This window comes from Lepus europaeus, chromosome 2 (genome assembly GCF_033115175.1).
Source record: "Lepus europaeus isolate LE1 chromosome 2, mLepTim1.pri, whole genome shotgun sequence".
In the NCBI taxonomy this organism is placed as follows: domain Eukaryota; kingdom Metazoa; phylum Chordata; class Mammalia; order Lagomorpha; family Leporidae; genus Lepus; species Lepus europaeus.
Window position 1 is genome coordinate 87,366,654 of NC_084828.1, and position 20,797 is coordinate 87,387,450.

At 36.3% G+C, this 20,797-nt stretch overlaps 1 protein-coding gene across 5 annotated transcripts in view; it reads left to right on the forward strand.

Annotated features, from left to right (window-relative positions):
* FGF12 (fibroblast growth factor 12) overlaps window positions 1-10,559 on the forward strand; it is a 406,858-nt gene extending 396,299 nt beyond the window's left edge. For 3 of the 5 annotated variants that reach the window (XM_062210127.1, XM_062210113.1, XM_062210120.1), the window contains exon 5: window positions 6,796-10,559. In XM_062210127.1, the coding sequence (XP_062066111.1) occupies window positions 6,796-6,914 (119 nt within the window). In that variant the 3' untranslated portion in view covers window positions 6,915-10,559. The remainder of the gene's footprint in view (window positions 1-6,795) is intronic. The other 2 variants (XM_062210108.1, XM_062210106.1) reach the window with 1 other exon arrangement.
* The last annotated feature ends 10,238 nt before the right edge of the window (window positions 10,560-20,797 follow it).

Below are 20,797 nucleotides of genomic sequence, written 5' to 3' on the forward strand. Positions count from 1 at the left end.
CTTATCAGTCAATTATTATTATTTCTGTGAAGATGAGGCATATTTTTGTTTATCTAAATATCAGTAACATAGAGGAGCTTGATAAATATGATGAACATAGCATTCCTTGCTCCATTGTTTGAGAGTTAAACATTTCAATTATATACTGGTGCATTTTAGAGTATTTAGCTCAAGTTTAGTATTTCAGTAAAGTTTCATCAAACTATATATGAGAAAGTTCAATTTTATTCCAATCATAGACTTATACAGTTAGGCAATAAAAATAATAGGGATATTTATTTGTAAAGTAATTATGGAATACATAAATGCCTTTCACTGTAACAAGCAAAAGAGATTCATTGGTACTCAAGATTAAAAAAAAAATTGAACTTCATAGCATTTATGTCTATAAATGGAGAAACAAATTATAAATAAGTTAGCTATTATTTTTAATTTGTTTTTTATTTATTCAAGAATTATAGGGTCAGGCACTGTGGTGTAATGGGTAAAATCGCCTCCTGCAGTGCCAGCATCCCATATGGGTGCCGGTTCAAGTCCTGGCTGCCCCACTTCCGATCCAGCTCTCTGCTATGGCCTGGGAAAGCAGTAGAAGATGGCCCAAGTTTCTGGGCCCCTGCACTCATGTGTGAGACCTGGAAGAAGCTCTTGGCTCCTGGCTTCGGATCGGCACAGCTCTGGCCGTTGTGGCCAGCTAGGGAGTGAACCAGCTGATGGAAGACCTTTCTCTCTTTCTCTCTCTCTCTCTCTCTCTCTCTCTCTCTCTCTCTGCCTCTCTGTGTAACTCTAACATTCAACTAAATAAGAAATCTTTAAAATAAGAGTTATAGAGAAATAGAGTTCATAACCACTGGTTCACTCCCCAAATGCCTGAAGCAACTGGCTATTAGCCAGAGACAGAGCCAGGAGCTGGATACTCAATCCAGGTCTTAATGTGTGGGTAGCAGGGGCTGAACTACTTGAGCCAACATCTGCTGTATCTCAAGATATGTGTTGACAGGAAGCTAGAATAGCCAGAGCCAGGAATCAAAAAATCCAGCCACTCTAATATGGGATGCAGGTGTTTAATTGGCATCTTAACCAGTAGGCCAAATGCCTTCACCAGCTAACATTTTTTAAAAGACTTATTTATTTATTTATTTATTTGAGAGGTAGAATTACAGAAAGAGAGAGGGAGAGACAGGTCTCCCACTCGGGGACAGAGGCCCAAAGACTTGGGCCATCTTCTGCTGCTTTCCCAGGCCATAGCAGAGAGCTGGATCAGAAGTGGAGTAGCCAGGACTCCAACTGGTGCCCATATGGGATGCAGGCACTGCAGGCGGTGGCTTTACCTACTATGCCACAGCGCCAGCCCCATACATTTGTATATTGATAGGAGCAGACTGGGAAAAGTAAAAATTGACAGAGGAAGATCACTGAGTAACACTGGATAGGGGGGATGGGATTGAGTAGAGCCCTGGATCTAGATAGGAACAAGAGTTCTGCATTGTAGGAAGCATGAAGCCAGACATGAAGAGGCAGGTGTGTGCAGGTAGGTACTTTTGTGGGAGAAATGAGTGAAATCTCTTTTGTAGCTCCCATACAAAGTAACATAGTTTCTTGACTTATAAAGAAGAGTGAGAAAAAGGAGGCTATTATGTGAGTCTGAGGAGGGGTTGAAATGGTACTGGATGTTTAAGGAGGAAGAAGACATTGTGGAATAACTCTTTAGAGAAGAAGGGAAGAGGGAATTGGCTCGAAAAATGAACTGGAAGATGAACTGGAAGTCCAAAACAGTTAAGCATTTTCATGAGGCTTGGGGTCAGGATTTTGACTGGAGACCACACAACACAGTTCCATGTTTTTCTCAAACACATTCAGCTCTTTCATTAGCTTAGAGCAGGGGAGATGGTGTTAATCACACATGGATTCAATGATGACTGGCTGTATGGGTATGCTACACTGAACAAACTAACGCTCTTTATTCCTCAATTTCTTTTCTCAGTTGCAAAAGAGACCAACCAAAAATCTGCCTTTTGTTTGGCAGGTCATGTAGTGCAATGGGTTAAGCTGCTCCTTGAGAAATGTGCATCCTGTATCACAGTGCCTGTTTCAAGTCCTGGCTCCCTAGCTCCTGACTCAACTACCTGCTAATTTACCTGGGAGGCAGTAGATGATGACCCAAGTGTTTGTATCCTTGTCATTCATGTAGAAGAGTAATATGGAGTTTCTGTCTTCTGGGTTTGGCCAGTGAGACTTGCCAAATGAAGGCATTTGGGGAGTGAACCATTAGTTGGAAGATTTTGGCTCTGTTTCTCCCTCTCTCTCTTAGATTCCTTTCCAATAGATAAATAAATAATTTTTTTTAAAAAAATCTAGCTTTTAGAGTAATGTTAGAAACTTTTTCTACATGTAAACTACAGACATATGAAGAGTTCTATAAATATTAGCTATTATTCTGAGAAAGACTACTACTGCTCAGCAAAAAATTACCCAAGATAGTACATGGTACCTGGCACCTGGCTTATTGTACCCATCAGGTAACAGAAATTCTTGATATTTTATTTTTTATTTGTTAAAAGTTAATATCTTTCCCTGAGCTTTCCTTGGAGAAATTTATGGTAACTAAAATAGAAGTGATTGTAGAAAAAGTTAATATCTTACTCTGAGCTTTCTGGGAGAAATTTATGGTAACTAAAATAGAAGTGATTGTTGAACATTAAAAGTGATAAACTCGGGATCTGAGCTATCACAGTTGCCAGGAAAGCATGCATAGCTGGGTAAGTGCTGCTGTGTTACAGGAACCAATGAAAGTAATATAACAAAAATGCTGAGTAGAAAATCTGCCTTGGAAAAACCTATACCTAATCCTATAGAGAGAATATGGATTTAGTAAAGACTAAAGCTCAGTGATATATAGGTAGCATTTCTCCTTTTTAAGGAAATAATCTTTAACATAAAAATAAAGAGGGAAGTATCATTATATTTTAGAATCCTATCCAAGAATATATGAGATATTTTCTTTTTGTATTAATAAATAAAAACTAAGAAAAAATAAAATATAAATAAAATAAACATTGAATATTATCTCAAAGTATTGGCTACAGGTTTTTCCAAGTGTCATCCATGAAATCATACCTACCAAAAATAAAGTCCATATCACAAATGTAGTGTTACAAATCCTGAGCAAGCCATGGTTAATTTTTAGCATTCCTAATAGCTTAAATCAGAAGATTTATTTCAGATTGTCATATGGAGAGGATCACTAAATCTGAATTTCTCTGACATACAGTTGGTGAACTAGAAGACAGAAAGATAGGGAGCTTGAAGATTTTTTGTTTGGTTTGGTTTGGTTAGATGTCACCTTATTGTCAGTCTAGAAAGCACTTTTCAACAGAAGAAATAGAGTATCAAATTTTGCACTCATAGCTGAAATAGGACAGAATGTAGAACATAGCAAATGCTGGAAAAATCAAGTATATCTAGAAAACAGAGATTTTAAGAATTGTAGACCTCCTAAATCCAAGTGAATCTATTCGTAATGAAATATTGGCTCATAGTGGCTGAGGGTGATGGAAAGGCCTCTCATTAAACATCACTAACTCAGCTACTGCAAAACACTGGGGACATTTCCAATAGATAAAAAGGACCTATTAGGAGGAAAAACATTGAATCTAACATAGGATAGGAGTAATCTGAGAACCACCATTTAGAAGCCTATTGAAGATGAGAGGCTAGATGGATCCACAGGCATGCTTACAAAAAGATTTCTCCCAATTTCTTGGTAGTAAGTGATTGGAAATCCATGTAGTATTAACCATAGAACTCCAAATTCTAGTACCAGGAGTTGTATAAAATTGTGGTTAATTTTACTAGAATGTAAAGTACATGTGATTTTGTATGTGGGATTAGTGACTCCTGATTTATCATTGGTTATCTGTTTAGGTTTTTTTTATGCAAAATTAAGTATTCCACTCAATAAAGACATGCTAGGTTGAACAAGAGAACCTCACTTTTCAATTTTAGTTAAAACTATGGTACTTGGAGTGGGTATGTTAGCAACAGGCCTCATATATGTAATGGAACCTCACCTAGATTAGTTCCTAAGAAACTGAGAGTGTGTTTCCAAGGCACCAGAATGATCTGTAAATTTCAATGCTGCTAACAATTGCTTTTAGAATGCATACAAGTAAGATTCAGTTTGACTGATTTTTCTTGACTAAATTGACTGGTTATAGTATTGTCTTGTAAACATAGACATTTTCTAGTTTTGATATTTTCTTATAACAGAACTATAGGCATGAACTAATCGGGCTTGAGGAACTTCATGATTTGAATAGGGGTGCAGGCCCTGTGGTGTCGCAGGTAAGCTGCTGCCTGTGACACTAGAATCCCAAATGGGCACTAGTTTGAGTCCCAGCTGCTCCCTTCCAATTCAGCTCCCTTCTTGTGATCTTGGAAAAGCAATGGAAGGTGGCCCAAGTAGTTGGGCCTCTGACATCCACATGGGAGACCCAGATGGAGGCCCTAGTTCCTGGGATGCCTGGACAAGCCCTGACTGTTGTGGCCATCTGGAGAGTCAACCAGTGGATGAAAGATCTCTCTCTCTCTCTCTCTCTCTCTCTCTCTCTCTCTCTCTTTCTCTCTCACTCTCTCTCTGACTATGACTTTCAAAATACATAAATATTTTAAAGAAGAAAAATATTTGAATAGGATATTCCATAAGGCTCGTCTAGTTTTGGTAATAATAAAAAAGCAATTTGAATTACCAACTTGGCACTATTTGTAAATGGCAGGAAGTCTAAGCTGGTTTTCTCTGTATACTCTGTTACTTCATTGAAAAGTATTTAGTCCTTTGGGGATATTAGGATAACTACTCAGCACCTTAACTGAAATATTTTAAAATTTAATTTAAAAATCTATGTTTGGAATAATTTTTCATAAGAGACTTAAACATATTCTGTGCATGTACATTGTGCCATTCAAAATGTGGTCTGGGTTTTACCAGCATTAATATCAAGCTTATTCAAAATACAGAATGTGGATGTCAGCTTTGTGGCACAGTGATGCCACCTGTGATGCTGGCATTCCATGTGAGCAACAATTCAGGTTCTGGCTGCTCCATTTCTGATTCAGCTCCCTGCTAATATGCCTGAGAAAGCAGTGGAAGATGGCACAAGTGCTTGGGCCCATGTATCCACTTGGGAGACCCAGAAGAAGCTCCTGGCTTTGGCCTGGCCCAGACCCAGCTATTGAGTCCATTTTGGGAGTGAACCAGTGGATGGAAGGTCTCTCTCTCTTTACCTCTCCCTCTCCTTCTCTCCCTCTTTCTCTATAGCTCTCACTTTCAAACAAATAAATAAATCCTTTTTAAAAATACAGACTCTCAAGCCCACCCTAGAGCTTCTGAATAATAATCTGCATTTTAACCATGTTGCTAGGAAATTCAAAGGCATATTTAAGTTTTATAAGAAGTTGTGTGGCTGACTATGTTTAAAGAAACCTGCCTCCTCATCAGTGATGGTCTCTGAAGAATCTTACTTGTACTCTTACCTTTCTCTTAGTCTAGTTTTGGATTTGGTATAATATCTTCAGCCAAAACAAATTTTAATTGCATTCTCAAAATCTGTTATCCAAAATTCCCTCAAGAGAACAGTTCCTTAATTTTCTGAAACATATTTGTGTGCTTACTGTATGCTAGGCATTTAATCCTCACATAAACCATTTTTTTCAGTTGTGAAAATGTGTCCAAGTTGACAAAGCTTGCAAGTGGCTGAGTCAGGATTTGTCCCCTGGTACTGTGGCTCCCAAGTTGGTCACCTTACCCACTCAAATCACAAAGGAGAAAGCCATCTGATGTTTAAATAACATTCAGGTTTTTAAACCACTGTAGTATAGATTCAACAGATGGAGATAGTTAACTGTGCCTAAATGAAGAATGAAAGTAACTCCTGATGTTTGAGTGAAATATATTACATACTCTAATAAAGATTTTTTTACCTCATAGCAGTATAAAGAAGCTAAATTATATATGCAATATGTTGATAGGTACTATCATATAAGAATAACTTTTATATGGAAAATATTGTTCTTTCTAAGCAATTGTCTTGCAACAGGCATGGGAGTTCACCAATGACTGGACGTTGGAGCCAGAAAAAACACAGGAGGAGAGAAGAAACTGTTCATATAGATTAACTGAATTCTCACAACTACATAATCACATTCTGTATTGATGAATAACCAAAAAGTCATGGTGTTAGTTTAGGTAAAGGAAATATATGGCAGTTTGAGGAATTGCTTCATCATTTTTCCTTTTTATTTCCTCTCATTATTACTTCTTATATAGGATGCCCTGAAAATTGGCAATAAATATTTCTTTTGACATACCAATGTCATAGTTCTGGTAGCAGGGTAAAGATGGGAGCATGAAGTAATTTTTTTTTTCTCTACCAAAACTATATTGCAGAGAAAAAACTAAAAAGTAAAATAGCTATTTCTACTTTGAAATGCTCTGACTTGAACATCTCGTCTAACTGGATGAAAAACCTATTATATAGGTTAGGACACTATGAAGACTTAATCCTTATCTACAAGTAAACAGAAAGGATTCACACTTCTGCAGTTCGAGATGGCTTAAAAGGTTGTGACTGTTAGAACTGGAAGAGAACCATGTGTATCCCACTGAATGTATTACTGAACTTACAATGGAAGAACTGCGGATGATGAGAATGAAAAATATTGCAAAATAAAATTTGAGGATTTATTGAGCACCAAATTGGTGTTCATTCTAATAAGTAATTCATGTGGTTTGTCTTTCAGTGTGTATGTACAGAGAACCATCACTACATGAAATTGGGGAAAAACAAGGGCGTTCGAGGAAAAGCTCTGGAACACCAACTATGAATGGAGGCAAAGTCGTGAATCAAGACTCAACATAGCTGAGAACTCTTCTTCCCTCTATCATACCTCCCCTTTCCCTTCCCTACCCAGTACCCATTTCCTTCTAATCAATTCACCCAAGGAGAGAAAAATAAAATGGCAACACAAGACCTAGTGGCTAAGATTCTGCACTCAAAATCTTCCTTGTGTAGGACAAAAAAAAAAAAAAAATTGAACCAAAGCTTGCCTGTTGCAATGTGGTAGCAAATTCATATGCACAAATTAGTATATCTAAAATCAAAGAAAAAAAATAAATCAGGATTCCACCTTGAATGAAACTATGTTATTAATACTGGGCTAATTGTAATGAAGACATAACTTTAATAAAAATGAAATAAAGTTGTTATCTTAAAGGAAAAGGTTTTAGAAAATTGAACTTACACATGGATGTTGTACTTAATAGCTTACACTCTGAATAACTCTGTGCTGTATGAGTTTGATCCTGTGTTTTCTTTAGGAATCTGGAATTGACATACAATTACATTCTGTTTCTGGGATTTTTTTTAAATCATGAAATTGAATATGTATGAGTTATAATCTCTTTTAATACCAATAGATATACCCAGGAAGCATTTAACATCAAGAAAAGTTTTAAAAATTATTCCTGAAACTGTTATTTCAGATTGTTTTATGCAAAAACATATTCTCATATTGAGTCTAATGGCATTCACTGATTTAATTTTTCATAAAGAGTTTCAGATTCTCCTAGGAAATATCATATTTTCAACAAATGTATGAATCCAGGATCTTGTTTATGTTGGGTAATTTATAGAAAGAATTCTTAGCTAACACTGAAGCAAATTGTGAGAATTCTCTTCCATTGCTATGTCCAGCCAGTGAGGTCTGAGTTATTACCATTTGGTCTGACGTTGTGCCTTGTGGACACCTTTCAGGATGTAGGTGCTTGTTTAACTGTCTTAAGAGTTTTAGACCATATTTTGTAGCAAGAAAGAAGGAAGAAATGTTATATATAAGGAAGTAAGTCCTAGGAAATTTGTCAAAGCAAATTATGAGTTTTATTTATATAGCATTTCTAAACTCTGCAAAGAAATTGGGAAGCATGGCTGTATAATTACTAACTTAACTATATTATGAAACCAGTAGTTTGTTTCTTGCTATATATTCTCATTTGTAAGTCTAGTTGACAATAAGTCTGTCTTCTAGAAAAGAGAAGTATACTAGTAATACACTGAATTTTCAAGGGTCATAGAAAAATACTATGGAATGTGCAGCCATGGCTTCAATAGACAGAGGGTTTTGTGAGAGACATTCAGTGTAAAAGCAGGCAAATCTATAATTAGGGACTCTAAAATATTAGAAAAAATATTAAGGAAGACATGGATGCATTGGGATAAACAGATTTACTCAGTCCTACAAATCAGGAATGGTGTAGAGACATCCAAATTAAAACAAAATAAAACAAAACAGAATGATATCAAATGTATGCAGATTTATGGATATTATCAACGAGAAGACTTAGCATGTGACTTCTCCTATTATCTCTACTGTCCAGCATGTATGTTCCAAATATGACTTCCTAAAATATATATACTTTGCAGAAGCTCTAGGCCCTCACCTCAAACCTTGCTATTTGGTTGCTGTATTCCTTCAAGATCAGCATAGTTTCCCTCACTCTACACAATCATTATTCTTCAATAGAAGTCTGTGTGCTTCACCAAGTATCCTATTTCTGTTATCATGACGATAGCAGAAAATTGAATCAAAAGAGTTAGCCGGATCAGTTGGGAAAAATAGATGCTATGCATTTAGACAACAATATTGAACGCTGTTTGGTAAGAGATATTTGTCTAATCAAAATATTTGGAAAGTAAAACAGTAAAATACTTAAAAAGGAATGTTGCTCTTGTAGGAAAAGAATATTCTTGTAAAAAATACAAATCTGACTGTATATTCCTTGTCACTCTTGATTCAACTTAATCATAAATATGCCTGTCACTTCCAGGACCAAACAAATCCCAAGCACAAAGCCTTATTTTCTTTGGAAAAAAATAAAATAGAGGCATCAACAAAATTGGTCACCACTGTTTTCATATGGAATGACTTGAGATTTTGTGGTAATGCACAGACATACACATTAATAACACAGTTAATAATTTCACAAGTGACACATTTGATAGAATTCACAGTCCTCAATTACCCTGATGATTTTATGATGGAATCTGCTTAATGCAATTAATTGTGAAAAATATCGTAAGAGTTATGGATCTCCAACAAAATCCCTCCACTTTCAGTCATTAATCACCTACATGTATGGTTGTCTCCTTTCTAGCAGTTAAAAAGAGTTCTAACCACACAATTTGAATATTGTTTTTCTCCATATCATGTTAAGAAAATGTCCACTACAATAAAAATGCTTTGGAAATTAGCTTTTTTATTTCCAATACATTTTAGAAAATGAATTGACAGTCTCATATTTCTTTTACACATATACTTACCAAAAATTATAGTTTAGAGCACAGGTTGAATGTTTTCTTAACTGCTGCCTAGTTTGAAAATATATGAAATCCTTAATAGAAAAAGTAAGTATTTGCTGCCTAGGTTTAAAAAAATCCATTATAAACATAAAGTTACCAATTTTACTCCAAAATATGAACAACTAAAATAATTCTGTTTTTCATTGTTCTGCTTTCCAAGCCTTCAATTCATCCATCACTTACTCTCCTTTAAGTTAAGTAAGATCTTTAAAACATGTTGGAATAGTCTCAAGAAAAAATTTCTTAGTAAACTTTGTAATTGGCTATGTAGATGTAAATTAAGACATGTTTGTTGTAAGAGTCCTTATTCTTGTACGTCTCAAAATTCATGGACTAAACAATGAAAACAAAACTTGAGGGTCACAAAATAGCTTTCTAGTCAAATATCATTTTATTTGAAGCTAAAAGTTTGTGGTACAGAAACGGATGGTGCTGAAGTTCTGCTTGCTAATATAGAGACTTTGTGTTCAGGCAATGAGAGGACAACAAAGCATCCTCTTCTTGATCATAGTAATGTTGCAAGTTTGAATTTTGCATATGGATTTCATAGGATATTTTTAGCCACCACGGATTGGTGCAATAAAGAAGTATCAACGTAATAGCATGTGATGTGTAATGGGCTTCATTTTAATTTGAGAACACTTGTTTAGCAAAACTCTTCTATTTGACAAAATGGCAACACTGTAGACAGTATTGTATCTAGATGGGTTGTCCTCTTTGCCACTAGTAGGAGATGAGGATATTGAGATAAGAGTAATGGATGAAGAATGACTTTGTTGTCTGTTCACAAGTTTGAAAGTCTTAATGTAGCATCACTGATTTCTTGGTAAAGAAGCATGACTACATCAACTATAAGTTTTTAAGACACACACATAAATAGCAGATACACTATTTTATCCTCATGGCTGGGTGTACAAGTCTTTTCTCTTAAGAAGATTTTCCATGATGTTGCTTAATTTCATCTGTACAAGGTAAGACACAGTAAGGCATAAAAATTCCCTGCTCATTTTAACAACATAAAAGCCTGAGATTATATCTCTGTCATAAAATTGTTAATAGCATTTTTAAAGTCAGAATTACATTGAAACAATGGATTGTTCTACAAATATATATGTGTATATACATATGGTTCTGAAATTAGGATATACTATTTAGAGTTTTTATTTCATCTGTGGTCTTAAGTTATAGATAATCAAAAAGGTTTGAATGCAAAACTTTATATATAAATGTATATTTCTAATGATAGTACAATTGCTACTTTATAATTAAAAAAGAAACAGGTAGGAACAATCATCAAAGGACATGCTCTTTCAGAACCTCAGTTAACTTTTAATTCCCTTTTTGATGCAGAGATTATTATGCTTTATTTCTAAAATGTTATATTAATATCTATACTTTCTTATATAGATTCCATGATAAGTCACATCAGGGTGAAAATATATGGTTGGATGGCAGAAAAAGCTAAATGCTGATCTTTACTTTTTAGGATTTTTCTTGGAGCCCAACTTAAAAATTCAGTATATAAATCAAGCTATGTAAAATTACCAATGTTTAGAAATGATAGATTGAGCTTCGGTAACAGAAGCAGTAAACAGAAGCAAAAATAAGAACACTTAATATAATGTCATTAAAATAATGCCATAAAATGGGATCATTAAATGTTTGTTTGTTTTTTTTTAAGTTGGAAAGAATGAGCTGTTCCTTTGTCTTTGCTCCAAAGCACAATTTAAAGACAGTGGCATTCATTTTACTCCAAGATGTTTAAAAAATGCAAATACACACCCATGAATATAATTGGTATTAGCTCCATTATAAGGTTAAATGTTCTAGTCTTAAGAAATTATTGACACTAAAATGTTTAATAAACAAGATATATGAGAAGCAACAAGTTAATGATTAATTTTTGCATTAAAGCACAGATTACTCAAGTCATTGGTTTTTGAGATCAGATTTGTAAAATGTTTATAAATCACAAAATTCCTGAAGTGAAAAGCTATTGAAATCTTGAGATGCTCATGCATGTAGAAAAAAAAATCCTTTTTTTAACATTAAACTTCTTTGAGAAGTCTCTATTTTTCCTTTTTTTATTGTGTTTATCCTATAATGTGTTTGTGAAAAAGTGTTATGTCTTATTTAAAAAAAAAGATAAAAAATATCCATGGGCCGGAAATGAATCAAACTTTAATGTACATACAGAATTCTAATTATGATGCCACTTACAATAATCTGACAGATTGTTCTTTAAGGATTAAGAAGTAGGACACACTCATTTATTCCTTTTCTCCATTATGTACTAACTAGAGGATTGATTGAGTTTAGGGATTATGAACTAATTAACAGCCTGAAAAAATACATGGAAGACAAACATGTAAATAAATCAGGTAATACTTCCAAAATGTGTGACAATAGGTGTGTTACTAAGATTTTTATATAACCTTGATGATGCAAAAATGAAAACTAAAGACAACAGTTGAAAAACAATAGATAACCACAGTTCTTTCAAATAGAGGAAATAATTTGATGAAAAGATATAGATATATGCAAGACATAACTTACTTGAGAAAGACTTGTAAATAAAGCAAGACAAGAATGTTCAGAAAAGGAGATGCAGAAAAAATTGAGGTTAATAAAAGTGAAAATTTATTCAACATTTTTCAATGCATTCTGGATTTGTCTGAGTCTTTGTATCTGCTAGGATGTTTCCAGATATCTGTAAACAGTTCTAAGACCAAACTGGCACTTCATTTAGAGTTTACAACATCAGCATAGAGGCTTCCCGCCTCTATGGACAATGGACATTAACTCCCCCTCTTGGAGTTAAGAATTCCTTTGCAAGGGGTGGATGCAGTCTATTTGTATTTGGAAGTGGCAGAATCTTCCTATTTACATCATCTATGCTCTCTTATAATTCCCCAGAAAACATCTCCTCACATCTCAGTGACCTAATTTTCTTTCCAATGAACCTTCAGGCCCAGGAATGTGAAATGTGTTTATGTTAACCAGAGCCTTTTCTAAGACTTGGAGGTTGGAAGTACTTACTCAAAGACACAGGTGTGCGTGGATGAATGTGAATATTGAATGAAATTCAATGTCCTTTCATCAAGAGAAAATGGAAATGATTGAAAAACATTGTAAATGTCTACTGCCTGTTAGTAAATGGGTTTGCTGTCACAATTCATTAAATATTCTGAAAGCCATTAGGGAATTATAATTTTGATGAATTAAAGATATTTCCCAAAACCATAAGGACGAAGACACTGAAAATTCAATTCTCCCAGTATTATTAATTGCCCACTATTCAAAAAGCACAGTGCAGATCACTGAGAATGTGATAAACATAATTTTAAAGGAAAAACAAATTTGGTATGCCCACTGCTTTTAGACTGTCCAAAAAGGGGGCTAAAGAATGCAGCTTTGCTGTTCTAGATTAGAAGTCTATACCAATTTATTATCTTCACTTTTTTTGCACATCTATTATAACACTCTTGGATTAGGCCAGTACAAATGGCTCCTCAAAATATAACATAAAGCATTCATGCCAGGTATCTAAACTTGGGAACATTTGGGACTTCAGAATCACCTGGGATAGTGAGACATTACTTCCTTGAATCTCCTCTTCAGATCACAGTGTGTGTTTGAACACTTTGTATGATGATAAACATATAAATGTCCTAAAACAGGATATTATAATTATGGGAAGTATATTTTTATTTATATTGGCATCAAATCCTTTTGCTGGGTTCTTCCAAATTATTCTTGATTTTATGCTAAGTTCCATCTTTGTCTTTTGCAGAAGCTCTAATATACTTTATTTGAAAGTAATATGCATCTTCTGAGAACACACTTTCACGATTATTTTTCTTAAGAGGGTAAATTATCACTAGTATTATATCATTTTTCTAACCATTTTTGACACAGTTATCTAAAAGATGAGATATCTTAATTACTGTACTATGTCACTTATATACACATTTGTACATTATTCCTGGCTACTCATTACAATTTACTATCATTAAAAATATGTCCCTGACCCAGAGAGACACACAAAGCCATACATAAGGAGCACATGGTAAGAGAAGGTCTTTAATATTTAAGACTCCTTCAAAAAAGTTTGTAGAAAAAAATGGAATCAAAACATTATTTTATTTTGGTGTAAAAGAAATTGAAATCCATGCATAGTTTTTCCACAGTACACATTTCCATGAACTATTTATAGACCCATCATACACATGAATTTCACATAGTTTTGTACCAAAAATGCTTATACTTTAAATTATTTTCAAGAATTTCTTGAGGTCCCTTTGTATTAGTTGCATCTCAGTCTATCATGCTCTGGCTTATCTCTGCCAACCCCATTTTCATTGCCTACTTCATCTTTTGCTTCCTGAAGGCATTTCCAGATGTTCCAACCACTTGGTTTCCTAATTAACTTTGAATGAGCTCGAGTTTTTTCTCCCATTTTTTTGAGCAGTTGTTTTCCTTGTTATCAGCTTCCCCTCAGAAATATATGACTATAAAAGATCTGTTTGTTGGCTGGCGCCGTGGCTTAACAGGCTAATCCTCCGCCTTGCGGCGCCAGCACACTAGGTTCTAGTCCCGGTTGGGGCGCTGGATTCTGTCCCAGTTGCCTCTCTTCCAGGCCAGCTCTCTGCTATGGCCTGGGAGTGCAGTAGAGGATGGCCCAAGTCCTTGGGCCCTGCACCTGCATGGGAGACCAGGAGAGGCACCTGGCTCCTGGCTTCGGATCAGCGCGATGTGCCGGCCGCGACGGCCATTGGAGGGTGAACCAACGGCAAAAAGGAAGACCTTTCCCTCTGTCTCTCTCTCTCACTATCCACTCTGCCTGTCAAAAATTAAAAAAAAAAAAAAAAAAAAAAGATCTGTTTGCGACATCATCTTCATCACTATGAAAAGAGTGGCTTAAATAAATTATGAGGTTTGAGAATTTTTTTTTTAAGATTTCATAAGTCTAAATAAAAATGTTGCAGATATTATTTGGACTTTCAATGGTGTCTGCTCCAAAGTCTGCAATTCTCAATACCTGTATGGGAGACTGGAAGAAGCTACTGGCTTCTTGCTTCAGATTGCCGCAGCTCCAGCTGTTGCAGCCATTTGGGGAGTTTACCAGCGGATGGAAGACCTTTCTCTCTGTCTCTCCCTCTCACTGCCTGTAATTCTATCTCTCAAATAAATAAATAAATATTTTTTTTAAAAAGGCCATTCTCATCTGCATGGATTGAGAATCACTCCACAAATGAACTCTTCAGAAATTATCCCTGATAAAGTGTCTATTCAAGGTCACCAGCGGTCTTGTAAACTATAATCTCCATGAAGGGTTATGAGTAGAAGACTCACTTTTTGACGAGGTCTTGAAAATTTGAATAGCAAGTGAGAATCTGGCATGATCTCCTAGAAATGTATATTGGTATATTTAAAGACTTTTCAATATGGACTCTGGCCTTATATTATGTTCTTGCCTGGATATTTAGTTTACTTAAGCATGATTTATTCTATGTGTGTCCACAGGGATATTTGTTTAACTAGTTCCATTATGGAAGTACTTACTTATTCATAAAAGATTTGGATGTTGATGATGTTAGTAAGTGGGGCAACTTTCTTGAAATCATGACCCTTTAAATCATTAAGGGCATCCACGAGGAATCTAGACCTGTATAGATGTCAGTATTTTTTTTTCTTCCTTATACTGACATGATTTATAATGCCACTTTGGTCAGGGTGAACATGCTAAGATAGAGTTCTCTGTTACTTAGAAAGGAGTTCACTTTCCTGTGATAGGTCAGTGCTGCCTATGAGATGCCTCTTGAGCATGTGATGATCTGGTTTACTGTCCTGGATTGGGCTACTCTTTCTCAGAAAAGAATTAAGTTGCAACAGCTTTCTTTACACTTTTACTCATCACACGCTGTCCCCTGCAACCAAAATAGACACTTCTGATTTTTTTCCTCTGTCCAGCACTATATTCTAGAAACAAAATGGTAACATAGAATTTTTCCTCTGTTACATCTACAATGATTGACCCTATCACATACAAGAAAGGGAAACAGAAACCCAGGTGATGTAATGGTGTTTACCTTTGATTTTGCCATTGAAGCCCATCTATGTGGCAACTTGATAGTGCCACTGGCTGCCTAGTTTAAACATTATTTTTGAATGCACCTGTGAGAGTCCTCAGATGAGATTAGCATTTGAATTGTAGAACTCAGAAGATTGTCCACCCTAATCTATTTTGGCCATTATCCAATGTATTAAGGACCCTAATAGAACAACAAGGTAGAGGAAGGAGACTGCTCCATTTTTCTTACTGCTTTCTGCTTGCATCCTTGAACTGGCACACTTGTCTTCTCCTTCCATGGAGGCAGTTTTTACACCCTTGGCTCTCCTGTTTCTCAAACCTTTTATTTTTATTTTTTTAAAGATTAATTTATTTATTTGAAAGAGTTACACAGAGAGAGAAGGAGAGGCAGAGAGAGAGAGAGAGGTCTTCCATCTGCTGGTTCACTCCCCAATTGGTTGCAAGGGCTGGAGTTGCGCCCATCTGAAGCAGGTGCCAAGAGCTTCTTCTGGGTATCACATCTGGGTGCAGAGGCCCAAGAACTTGAGCCATCTTCTACTGCTTCCCCAGGCCATAACAGAGAGCTGGATCGGAAGGGAGCAGCCAGGACTCCAACCGGCGCCCATATGGGATGCAGGCACTGCAGGTGGCGGCTTTACCCGCTGTGCAACAGCCCCGGCCCCTCTAAACCTTAAATGGTAAATACGTCGCCACATTTCCTAAGACTTTAGACTGCCGAGAACAGATCATGTGATTTCTCAGCCCTCTAAACTGCATGAGCCAATTCCTCATAATGCGTATATAGTTTGTGGGTTCCATTTCTACAGAGAACTGCAAATAATACACATAGTAAGGTCACTACAACATTGGATTGTCAGCTAACTTGGACTACTTTTTCATATGGTTGTTGATTTTTCCAATGGATTTGCTAGTGGCATTCCTCTGGCACAGTCTCATGACTTCCAGTCTGTTGTCTCCACTCTTGTTCTTTATCTCAGCAAAACCTGAAAGATAAGTAAGAATTTCCACAAGGAATTGATTCCAGTACATCCACAGATACCAACACTTGTTAATGCTCATGTTCCTTATATAAAATAGTGTAGAATTAAATTTGCACAATCCTGTGCTCGCTTCTGCAGCACATATACTAAAATTTACATGATCCTCCCATATATCTAGGTCATCTATATCAGTCGTACAATTAATACTCTACAATGTGCTGTGTTGCTAAACTATGGTATTCAGCGGGTTATATATTTTAAATGCATTTTCAACTTATGAAGGGTTTATCATAATGTGACTACATCATACTTTGAATAGCTTCTTATTTGGATGGTTCAGCTTATGTGATATCCAGTTGGTAGTCCCAGAAGTGGACAATGGTATATTTGTTCAGTTCTCAATCTTTCATATGATGAATAGCATCAGATCCACATGTCGTTGGTGGGAATGAGTCCAAAGTTTATAAACAATTATTTGGGCTTAATTTCCTGAATTCCTTCCTCTCCTCACCTCTCACACTTTCTAGTTCCTTGAGGACCTACTGTAGTTGGTCTAGGAAGCAGCACACATCCTGCACACACCCAGAGTCAAACAATGAAGGAAAAACAATACTAAAAACAATGGTAGTTGGTCCCACCCTGTGGGACATACAACTCTCATACTGAAAGTAGTGGAAATTTCTCCAGCTCAGCATTTTGTCTCCTGTTGACTCCTGTTTTGCTGCTGTTATATAGATATGAGTGAAGTTTTATTCTTGCAATATATTTGAGTTTTCTGTTGGCAGATTTTGCAGAGTTACCTATTCAGTATGTCTCAGACATGACCATGTATAAAGAGTGTTATTTATTTACAGAGGAAATGCAGGGTGAATAGCCTTCTCTGTGGACTTCCCCTCAGTGCCCCACTTACTCTAAGTCATGCTGTGGATTTTGTTGGAGGAAAGAAGGCCAGTTGTTTTGATTCCAAATATTTTCCATAGGTGGCAAGGTTTCATGTTTCTTTTGAAACATGAAATTTGGTCCTATGATAATCTTTCAAAATGTCTAATTCAGGGACATCATTTTTGTGTGCCAAATTTCTAATTCTGAATCAGTGGACTAAAAAGAAAGACTAAGTCTCCTATTCACATCTTATTCACTTTTAAAAAATATTCCCTCAAGTTTTTTTTTTTTAATTTTTAAAATTTGAGAGGCAAAGAGATAAGGGAGAGAGAGTAGCCATCCACTGGTTTTCTCCCAAATGCTTACAACAGTTTAGCATGGGCCAGGTTGGATCCAGATACCAGGAACAAAATTCAGGTCTTCAATGTGTGTGTATTGGGGTGGTGGTGAGGGTGGGCAGAAACTCAATTCATGCAACCATTACCCCTGCCTCACAGGGTCTGCATTAGCAGCAAGCTGGAATCAGAGATCAGACCCGGGTGTGGAACCCAGGTTATCTATGTGGGACATGAGTGTCTTAACCTCTAGATAGGATGCCGCCCTCCTAAAAACATTAATTTTTTTTGACAGGTAGAGTTAGACAGTGAGAGAGATAGACAGAAAGAAATGTCTTCCTGTCCATTGTTTAACCCCCCAAATGGCCGCTATGGCCGATGCGCTGTGGCCGGCGCGCTGCACAGATCCGAAGTCAAGAGCCAGGTACTTCCTCCTGGGCTCCCATGCGGGTGCAGGGCCAAGCACTTGGGCCATCCTCCACTGCCTTCCTGGGCCACAGCAGAGAGCTGGATTGGAAGAGGAGCAACCGGGACAGAATCCAGTGCCCCAACTGGACTAGAACCTGGGGTGCCAGTGCCGCAGGCGGAGGATCAGTCAAGTGAGCTGCGGCACCGGCCAAAACATTATATTTTGAAAGTCATACAATATCATATTTTATATTTAAGTAGCAACTGAGTTAGAAGGTGACATTTCACTTTTCTCCAAATCATATAAATTGATAGAGTATTAGAATATTTGATATTTATTTTCATTTCTGTTCAGTTTTACATTTTTATTTTTAAGTGGATTTTGAAGTGGAAAGGGGATATCCTTTCATTTAGAATAATTAAAATATAAACAAACATTATCATATTTCTGGAGTTGAGTGACTATCCAGTCTGGATAAGGTGGAGTAAATACCATCACTATGTCTTCTGCCATGGATAAAACCTTGAGAGAATGCATGCAAAAGCTCTTTGAGGATTCCGCAAGACATCAGGAAAATTGTGGAAGAGGCCCAGAATTCAATGACCAATGAATCAGTGGTGACTTCATGGTTTTTTTCCCTCAAATATCTCCCTACAAACATGATAGTTGGCACAAAGGAATTGACAGAGAACTCAGAAGAAGCCCTGTAGTTATGGTAAGGAGCAAAACGTATACTCAAAATATTCAGCAAGTGTGTGGAAAGCTCATCTTTTACTCCTCCTTTCTTTTGTATCCCTCCATAGCCCAGATAATTTTCTGAAAAACAATATTTGCTGTTTAAGTACAGTATGTAGCATTCATTGTACTATTGCTAGTTTCTTTTTTTTTCTTTCTTTCTTTATCCAAAGTTACTTTAGTGGTAGAAAATTTTAAGCCAGCATTCTAAGTAGGTGTGGGAGTCTTACCTGAGCACCTATCTTGTTAATATGTAACAGAATATGTGCATATATTGTAACTCCCACGTAATCTTATAAACTGCTCTCTGAAAGTCTATATAGAAAATAATCAAGTTATTTAATTTTCAGCATGGAATTTTGGTTGAAATAATCCTAGAACTTAATGTAAACTTCTATAGGGTTTTAATTTACTCAAAAGAAAATTTCCTCATTTTATTCAAACAAATCTTCACTCCAGAACAATTTTAGCATTCTAAGGTTATTCAGGAAGTAAATGATATCAAACAGCATTGTCCAGTAAATAAGTTATGAGAGCTACATATTTCATTTCAAACTTTCTAGTAGCCACATTAAAAAGGTGAAAAGAAATAGGTAAAATTAATTTTTATAATAGAACATATTTAACCTAATATATAAAACATAAATTCAATATAAACAAAAATAAAATTATTTAATAAGCAATTTTACATTTTTACACTAATTTATAGCACATCTTGTTTTGTGGACACAATAACTGTTTTATCTACATAACCAATTGGCCAAATTGTCTCCAAATAAAAAATGTGTATGCTTCCCATGTATTCCTCATTTTCAAATCAACTCACAGTGCTACATTATCAATTTATTTTTAAAGTGTTTATTTGATGTTACATTTTTGTGTAGTTCTTGGCGAAATCCTACATTTTATGATGTTCTTGGAAAATCATTCATTGGATAAACTATAATAGTCATCTTCCTAGGTGACAGGTATATGAATATGAATATGACATGTTTCCCAAATTAAAAAAGATTCTATTCTAGTGAAGAGAAGTAGCAAATGTCTTCTTCAAAAATAAGATTCATAGGCTTGATTGCAATATGCACTAATATGATTAGTTTGACATTAGCCTTCTTGACCATACATTAAAATTTGTCACGGGGCCAGTGCTGTGGTATAGAGGGTAAAGCCGCTGCCTACAGTGCCTGCATCCCATATGGGCACCAGTTGGATTCCCAGCTGCTCCACTTCTGATCCAGTTCTCTGCTATGGCCTTGGAAAGCAGTAGAGGATGGCCCAACTCCTTGGGCTCCTGTGCCCACGTTGGAGACCTGGAAGAAGCTTCTGGACTCTGGCTTCAGATCAGTGTAGCTCTGGCCATGACGGCCATTTGGGAAGTGAACCAGCAGATGAAAGACCTCTTTTTCTCTCTCTCTGCCTCTCCTTCTCTCTCTCTGTAACTCTGCCTTTCAAATAAATAAATAAATCTTTTATTTATTTTTTTATTTTATGTATTTATTTTTTTTGACAGGCAGAGTGGACAGTGAGAGAGAGACAGAGAGAAAGGTCTTCCTTTTGCCGTTGGTTCACCCTCCAATGGCGGCCGCGGTAGGCGCGCTGCAGCCAGCTAAATCTTTAAAAAAAATTGTCGGGAAGCGGGATACACAGCAGACTCATAGAATGGCAGATGTCCTAAACAGCACTCTGGCCTCACAATCAGCCCTTAAGGCATTCGGATCTGGCTGAAGAGCCCATGAGAGTATTTCAGGCATGGAAAGCCAAGACACTCTGGAAAAAACAAACAAACAAAAAAAAAAACCACCACCTAAATGAAAGATCTCTGTGAGTGAGATCCCAGTGGAAAGAACGGGGCCATCAAAGAAGGAGGTACCTTTCCCTGAAGGGAGGAGTGAACTTCCACTTTGACTATGACCTTGTCTAAATAAGATTGGAGTTGATGAACTCAAAAGGCT